The sequence below is a fragment of the Martes martes genome, assembly GCF_963455335.1.
Source record: "Martes martes genome assembly, chromosome: 6".
NCBI lineage: Eukaryota > Metazoa > Chordata > Mammalia > Carnivora > Mustelidae > Martes > Martes martes.
In genome coordinates, this window is record NC_137893.1 from 112,503,295 (window position 1) to 112,512,426 (window position 9,132).

General features: G+C 33.0%; 1 protein-coding gene across 3 annotated transcripts in view; it reads left to right on the forward strand.

Moving 5' to 3' along the window:
* Nucleotides 1–4,088, forward strand: part of LOC308345041 (regulating synaptic membrane exocytosis protein 1-like) — a gene marked incomplete at both ends in the record, with an annotated part of 201,700 nt that extends 197,612 nt beyond the window's left edge. For 2 of the 3 annotated variants that reach the window (XM_080806966.1, XM_080806968.1), the window contains 2 exons: nt 1,296–1,509; nt 4,014–4,088. In XM_080806966.1, the coding sequence (XP_080663092.1) occupies nt 1,296–1,509; nt 4,014–4,088 (289 nt within the window). The remainder of the gene's footprint in view (nt 1–1,295; nt 1,510–4,013) is intronic. The other variant, XM_080806967.1, reaches the window with a different exon arrangement.
* Nucleotides 4,089–9,132: the final 5,044 nt, after the last annotated feature.

A 9,132-nucleotide genomic window follows, 5' to 3' on the forward strand; every position in this document is an offset into this window, starting at 1 on the left:
TTTTAAAGTAATCATTGAAATTCTGCTTAGGAGCTGTTGACATTAAAAGAAAAATATAATGAAATCCCAGTACTTCAAACACAGAGTCCTAACACCTAACTTACTTGATTCTGTTTCTAGGGAATACTAGGTCCCACATTTACCTCAGGTATAGAGAATCAAGCTAACTGCCTGCATTAACAGTAACATGTATATATCCTCTGGGTCTTAGGGAACAGTCACAGCCACACTCACACACAGATGATTTCCCAGGAGTCTCTTTGTTGTAATGGCCAATGGCTGTTGGCTAGTCCTGGGACAACTCTCTCAGTTCTCATGTATGAAACATCACTGGATGTCCCGATGTTCTGTACAGAACAGCAAACAGTTTCTATTTGTATCAATTTAAGATTGAGGGATTTGGGCTGATGGGGAAGGGAGGAGACTTGAATCCTATTAAGTGTGATCGTTCTTATGGGAAATGGTTTGCCTCAACAAATTTTGTTGCACTCATTAAATAAAGACTGATAACTACTCTCATACATATAACCTGAGAGAGATCAAGCAAATTTGGGATATGTAAAAATCTGAGTATTTTGCAAGGTGTGGTTTAGAACTTTTCATGTGATGTGGAAAGATTAGTGAGCTCAATTATAATATAAGGTAACATTTTATATACTGTATGAAATCAGACACTTGATATTGAATATATAAATAGTCTCCAAGAATAGGAGTAAAGGAAGATATTTTGTGGAAGACAGATTACATAGCATTGTAGTTTAAAACAGTATTTTTCCAAGTATACATCATGTTCAAATAGTGCGCCATGAAATCAAGTTACTGTGACAAACTTTTTTAAAATTGTAATCGGTATTAAACTTAAAATAGAATGAAAAAGAATATACCAGAGTACATCATATATAATTAGGCTAAGTATTTTATATAAATTTTGCTTCAGTTGTATTCTACATGAGTGTCATTGTAAAGCGTTGAGTTCCACAGTCCAAATACTTTGAAAGCTGCTTGTCTAAGAGAAGGAGAGGCATGGAGTAGACACATGAATCCCACTGCTGGGACCAGACAGGGTTTATATACAGTCTATTTATACATGGTTCATTGCTAGTAAGCAAAGTTGGGACTAATGGAATACATGCAAATACATTTTTTACCATTGGAGGTAAGAGTAGTGGGAAAAATTGCTTTGTGTGTTTTGATTTAGTTTAAACAGCTGCACTGCTATTCTGTTAGGAAGAATTGTTTTTGTTTTTTGTCTCCTGTCATTTACTTAGTTTGCTACCATTTTCTCTTTTGCCCAGGAGATTGCATCAACAATTTGAAAGCTATAAAGAGCAAGTGAGAAAAATAGGGGAAGAAGCACGGCGTTACCAGGGAGAGCACAAAGACGATGCTCCGACTTGCGGAATCTGTCATAAAACCAAGTTTGCCGATGGGTGTGGCCATCTCTGCTCCTACTGCCGCACCAAGTTCTGCGCCCGCTGTGGAGGCCGTGTGTCACTGCGATCCAACAACGTGAGTGTTCCCTGACTGTGCGAGGCCCTCTGAATGCGGGTAAACAGCAGTGCCCCCCCCCCCCCCGCCTCCCAAGCAGAAAACACACAGAAAGTAGACCTGGGCATAAATATACCGATTAAGGTATCCTTTTCCCATTTTCTGTGTCTTTCATAAAGTTGGTAGTAGTGGAGTAGTGATGAAAATAATTCATAAAAAGATACCTTTCAGGTGTATCTTAATAAACGATTCTCATTAAAACCTTTTTTAATACGATAAAATGATTATCAATGGCAGTAAATTTATTTTCTGAAGAATGTAGTAAGTGTAGATATAGTATCATGAGTTACAAAATTCTTGCAAGTTGTTATGGCCGGTTCTTCTCATAAAAAGGGAAGAAAACCTTTCAGTTTCCACAACATTTGTTTCAGATTGAATGAAGGTAAAATGTAAGGTAAACTATGTGGCATTACATCTAACCCAAGATAAGATATGTAAAGCCGTGATTAGTTTCTAGAGAGTAATTTCCTATTGTTGTCATGGTAAAGTAATATAGCACTAAGTTTCTCTCATGGAAATTATTTGGATATTTAAAGAATATGTCAAAATACACTTTTTAAAATTGGGCTGGTTTTTGCACTTATTTTCTTCTCTATGAGATGTAGTCTTACCGATGCAATTTCCTTGTTTGGCTTAAATAAGAGCTGGTCTTGTGTTATGCAGAGCTTTAAATATATACAATTTTTGAGGCATTCGGATGCTCATTTAAAAGGCTAAATATGATTATTTTGAAGTACTAGAAAAATTCTAATAGTTTAGAATACATTTTAATGTACTTCATTATATTCCTTATCTTAGTATGATAGAATTATTTATGGGTATGTCTGGGTGAGTTTTCTCTGATATAGGTCTGCAGTGTAATACAGAACAGTTAAAATTATCATACACCTAAAGAATTCCTAGTGTTTCTCTAAATAATTTCCTATATTATTTAATCATGTATGCAATTTAACATAGTACAAAGTTATATTTAAAAATAACATGGAAGCTTTAAGTGCTCCTGATATTTTCCTAATTGAGAAAATCACAGTTAAAATCAAAATCAATCTCCCTATTAACACTGTATTCGTTGGTGGTGTATTTGAATTGCAAGTAGGGTTTTCTGAAAACCTCTTCCAGTGGAATTAAGATATTCAGTAAAATAGATATATCTTCTATTTTAAGGTGAGCCCACTACTATCTTTGTGGCCTTGGAAGATAGTTAACTTCTCTGAACAACAGCTTCTTTATCTATGAAACTGGATAGTAATAATTGTTGTCTATGTTTATTATGATAATTAAAATCTAGGTCTTTGTGTCACATATTTAATTTTTCTTTAGGTGCCATTTTGATGATGACCAAATAAGTTTTCCTCTTTTCCTGCTAAAAGTTCTTTAATAAATTATCATATGTGATGTTAAAGCCTTTTTAAAACAACCTGGGGTTAAAAGAGCATCTGGCACATAAAAAGGTGCACAAGACCTGTTTGTTAGTTTTCTCTTCTTTGTTGTTCTTAAATGCACTATTTTGAAATGAATGAGACCTGGGAATGATAGTCAAAATATTTAACATACCATTTGGTGTAGGGGTACTGTCCAATTGCAAAGGTACAGGCAGTGAGTACTAATGCGCAAATAAGCCAAGTAGAAATGCTGACTCAGCACTTCTCTTGACTGATTACGGTAAGCCAGTGACAATGCAGTTAACTATTGGTATATTAAAATTACTTGGGTCAAACTCATATTTAAAGAAAATTGAGCTAAGAGGTACCTCTGCTTTGGAGTAGACTCCCAAGCCTAATGTGCCTTCAAGATTTAAGAAATCCATCCAATTTGGAAAAAATGTTCAGAACAACAAAATAAAAGAAAGCTGCTTTAATCTTAGGCATAAGTCAAAAATATTGTATGAATAGATTGTATTGGTTTTTCCTATAATATTGTAAATGTTAAAATGTATCTTACAAATAAATACTGCTTGTGGAATATTTTCTGGCTCTAACAGTTAACTTCTTTTTCTCTCATTTTTATTTCTTACAGATATTTCCCATTCTTAGATTTTCCAAATTGTAACTATAAATATTTTAACAGTAATTTGAGAAAATTATTCACATAATTTTATGCATTTTAATAAAATGTCTTTTCAGTAATAGGAAGACTAAATATAATAGTGAATTAGGATTTCTTTCTGAATAATGTTTTAAATATAGATGCAATAATCCAAGTTCTAAAAATTTTGGAAATTATAGTGCCCAATTTTTGTTTCTGCTCTAGCAGGATCTGTATATGTGCATTTTCAATGAAAGCTTTGAACAATGAGTATTTTGGGGAAAGGTAAACATTTACTTTTTAAAATACCTGTGTTTTAACACTTTAAAAATAATATATCATCTTTTTCTTAAAATCTGTTTACTAATATATGCCTTATTTTTGTTTTTCTCTTTTTTTTTTCCTGTTTTTCCTCTGCTTCCTTGGATGCTTTCCCAAAGGAGGACAAAGTGGTTAGAATCCATGCTTTCTTTTCTATCATTTGTTATTATAATGTTGTAAACTTTATTAAGTGAATGTTTCACCTAGTCTTGTTAGTCACTATAATTTCACAAAGAAATTATATACTAGGAAAAAGTCATTCCTAGTTCTCATGGAAAAAAAATAAATAAAATGAACATCTAGGAGCATTGCAGAGTTTTATATTAGTAGGTAAATCTGGGTAGTTTGAGTTCATGGGAACAGTGATATTTTAATATAATTTCAATCATTATGAACCAATTTGTCCTCTCAGCTTTCTGAGTTTTGGTGATGATTCCATCTACAATAAGGAATAAACTCAGTGGGACAATAGACTCCAGTAGGTTGTACCTTTCTCAGCACTCAGTAGATGCATAGGCAGGTGATTTGAAAATTTATTGCAGAAGGAATTGAATGTACTGATTAAGTGGCAAGAATGAATCAAATTATAATCAAAAGCTCAAAATAAAAAGATTATTCTATAGAACACAAGTGGCAGAGTTGTCCTATTGAACCACATTTTGCCCCTTTTTTCCCTTTCTCATGCATAGAAATCCCTCCCTAGGGTAGGGAAAGGTCACATTTCACTCTTATCAGCTATAGGTACCACAGAGGCTGAACTTACAAAGATAGGATCCGAGCAGAACCTTCAGTCAACCTGTCTTTTGTAAACAAACTATATGGTTTCATTTGGTGTAAATTACAATTTCCTCAAAGCTCGGTAATTTCCCAATACGAGACTGAGGCAATGAATATTTTGGGTTCAATATATCAACTCAGCTGCCTTTGTTCAGCTGTTTTAAAGTTTAAATGATGCGCTGTAGTGCATACATATAGCAAGTATGACATAAAACTGAACATTAATCTGTCTTTTTAATCTTGTTGCTAATATTTGTTTATCAGTTTTTTTCTTGGAGAAAGAAATCAGGTTGAAAATTATATAGGATAATTTGTTTTCACTCAATGTGTTTGCCTGTACCATTGGTGGCATATGAGATCATCCTAGGGGCTACTGTTTTAATGCATTAATATACTGTATTAGAAAAAATATAGAACTAGAATATCACACTTCTGGTTTCATGAATATTACTTTGAGTGAGTGTGCATTTCAAATGTAGATAATTTTACATTCCTTTAAAGAATAAAAATTTAAGTAAATAATAATGCTGGTGCTTTAGAGACCTGGTAGTATAAGACTGCACGTGCTCCTCTAGGGCTGGCCAGACTCATTGTCCCTTTTTGGCAGCACTTCCCATAATGGTAGGTTATTTGTGCTTGTTATGATTACTGACTGTGTAATGAGAATTCAGGTGCATTTTGTGGTTCTCAGGCTGAAAATGGAGTGGAAAGACCTATACAATATAATCACTTTCAGTTATTTTCCTTATATTAATTAAAATGCTCAGATCTACCACTTATTTTTAAGTACTTTGTCATAATTTCATTAAAATCTTTTTTAGCTTACTGAAGTTGTTCAAGGAATTGCCTTTCTAGTCCAAGGAAACTGAAACCAGATTTTGTTTTAGTCGCGCTAAAGAGAATAATTGAATAGTAAACAAAGTGCTTGATGGTTTCTTCCTTATTCCTCTGAAATCTTTTGGTTTTGGTAAAGAAATTATAATTTATAGGTGTGTATGAATTGGTGTGAGTGGAAAAGAAAGAGGAATAAGGGTGAATAAAACTTTTCTAAAAGCAATCTACATCTTGATCAATATAATGAATTCTGCTTAGTCTATTAAATTGGTGAATAAATATGACTAAAATACTAATGTGTATGATAGGAAGACCTAAGGATAGCTATAGCTGACATATAAATATGTCTTTTATTAAGTCCAGCAAAAAGTATTAATGATCATAATTTTTGCAGGTTGACAGGATTTTATTTTAAAACTTCACTCTTAACCTAAATCACCTCTCATAATTACTTGAAGGATTGTGTAGTTGCTTATAAGGAAAATGGCTGTCATAATCACTTTGCAACTGACACATGTAATAGCTCATAATAGGAGAGTATTTTATATAAGTGCATACTTTCATAGATAAGATTATAGTTATTTATTTCACTGAAAGCCCTCTTCCATACCTAAATATATAGGGATAGTGCAAAATTCTCCACAGTCTGTTTAAATTGCTTTCGATTTTCTTTTCTACTCTCTGATTCATGCTGGAGTATGGAATTTAGGTAACTCCTTTGATAATATGAACACTTTGCTCTTGGTAAATCAGCCTTTTTGAATTCTCCAAATAAGATTCCTTTGGGATTTCCCATAAATTTTCATCAATATTTCTGCTTTGGTTGGGTGAGTGGAATTGTTTTATAAATATAGCAACTAAAAATGAACTTGCCACACTTCTGGTTAATCTTTATATTCACCAAAAATGTCAGGTTTTATAAGCTAAGAGTGTTTTATAATAAATGTCACCAATAGCATGAAAGACAGAACCCTACCATTTTCTCATTCTTTCCAAATCTTGAAACCTGCACATGCCTACCTTTTAAACATAATGTTTTAAAAAATGCTTTTATATATTAAGATAATAATTAGCGAGGTACTATGTTTACAGAGTCATGATTTTTTAAACTGGTTTCTTACAGCTTTTCATTAGCACTTGTGTTTAGAAATCATGATAAATGATATGTTAGTGAAGAAGTATGTTTTTGTAGAAAAAAGTTTATAAAAGGTAGGGTTTGGATAGAACAGGGCAGTGGCAACAGAGTTTGGAACTGGCCTTATCATAAAGTGCTATCTTTGGGATAATTGGTTCTTAATAGCATAAAGAATTTTGCCCTCACAGACTCTGATCTTCAATACCAAAATGATGATTTTTTTTCCTATTACTGGGGTTAGATAAAAACAAGAAAGTTCATAAGATCAACTGCATTAAAAATGATTTGCATGATTGTATTAAATATTTATTTTTAGCATAAAATAATCTTCTAAGAGTTTTCCAAATTTAGTCCATAGCATGACAAAGCATATGATCATAAGTTTCAACCTTGATTCACTCTTTTGAAAAAGTGAATGTTAGAGTTTGCCTGGGCTCACTTTCCTGTTCTCAGTCTTTCTTTCTTTCTTTCTTTGTTTCTTTCTTTCTCTTTCTTTCTTTTTTTAGATGCTTTGATGATGGCTTTTTCTGCAACAATGTTCTCTTAGAGAGTCTTCCCAGAAAGATAATATAGGCCTAAATTAAAGTTTTAAAATGTAGACATATAGACAAACATATCAATAAAGAAATGTTAGGATGTACCAAGAGGAAAGCTATCATTAAGCAATTTAGTTGATTAGATTTCTCAAGGTATTTCTTAATGTGTTGTGCTTATCCTATAGGGGAACAACACATCAAGTTGTAAAAACTATTGTGTTAGGGGCACCTGAGTGGCTCACTTGGGTAAGCGTCTGACTTTGGCTTAGGTCATGATCCCAGGGTCCTTGGATAAAGTCCCACATCAGGCTCCCTGCTCCATGGGGAGCCTGTTTCTCCCTCTGCCTCTGCCTCCCTCTCTCTGTCTCTCATGAATAAATAAATAAAATCTTTTTTAAATTTTATTTTATTATTTAAAGATTTTATTTATTTATTTGACAGAGAACACATGTGAGTCAGTACACAAGCAGGAGTAGCAGCAGAGGGAGAGGGAGAAGCAGGCTCCCCGCTGAAGAGGAGCCAAATGCAGGGCTGGATCCCAAGACTCTAGGATCACCACCTGAGCCAAAGGCAGACACTTAACCACTTAACTAAGCCACCCAGATGCCCCATAAATAAAATCTTTTAAAAAAAATAATAACTGTTGTCTTAGATAATTCAGAAAGTTGTAAGGTTTTTTATTCCAAATTTGTTTTAAGAAGCTGTTACACAACTTTTCAAGGGTACAGATTTTTTTTTTTTTTTAAAGTGAGTGTGGAGCCCAGTGTGGGGCTTGAACTCAAAATCCTGAGATCAAGACCTGAGCTGAGATCGAGTCAAACATTTAACCTAATGAGGGCACCCCTTGGGGCATGGAATCTTAATTTCTTACACTTAGCATTACTAATGTTTGCTAATATTCAGTAATCATTAGGAATTTTGTAGTCCTGGCTTTGTTCCATCCCCAAATCATTATTTAATGCATAAATATATAAATAGATAAATATATTTATATTAATTATATAAATATATATAATATACATATTATAAATCTTGTTTCAGGAAATTACAATTTCACAAATCAGTGTTATGCATAGTAGGACAAAGGGAGTTCCACTAGAGTATAGGAAAAGATCATCCCTTGTACTATAAGGGAAAGGGGTGTGGTAGAAACAATTTTCACAAAGCTAAAGACTAAACCATGGGTGAATTCCCTGGTTTTTGTAAACACAAGTTGTCAAATTTCTTGTCTATATACTTAAATATATAAACTTAATGTATATACTTAAATATATATATTATATATATACACACATATATTATATACTTAAATATATACTTGTTTATATACTTAAAAGTTGAGTTACTGAGTCATTGAATAGTTCTGTGGTTTACATTTTGAAGAACTGACAAACTTTTCCCTAACAGCAGCACAGCAATGTGTAAGGGTTCCAGTTTTCCACACGCATCAATACTGGTTATTCTCTGTTTTGTTTTGTTTTGTTTTGTTTGTTTGTTTAAGCCATCATGTTTCATGTGAAGTGATGTAGTTATCTCATTGTGATTTTTATGAACCTGTTTCTAAGTGCAGATTATTAAACTGGTATGATAGCTCCAAAGATTCACTTTGATTATGTGGATTTTTATTCTCACATGAAAATGCTTCCAAGTTGGCAATTTCTTGAGAAAGTTTTTTTCTTAAATGGCTAGCATATTCCAAGTATTAGAAGTTCAGTTTCTTTCTTCTCAAGGGATTCTTTATGTCCCTTATGTTAGAATAAAGTACTTACTAATATGTATGAATCAGAACAGGAGCACTGTTAAATTTAAGATACCTTAGAATCTAATATCTATCTGTCTAGACTTATCCCTAGAGTACACACAAGTAAGAGATTTTTTTTATTGCCAGTTGAAAAGACTTTTTTAAATATGCGGAAAGAACTAGCAGCTTCAGCATAGGTCCAAAATTAACAGCCA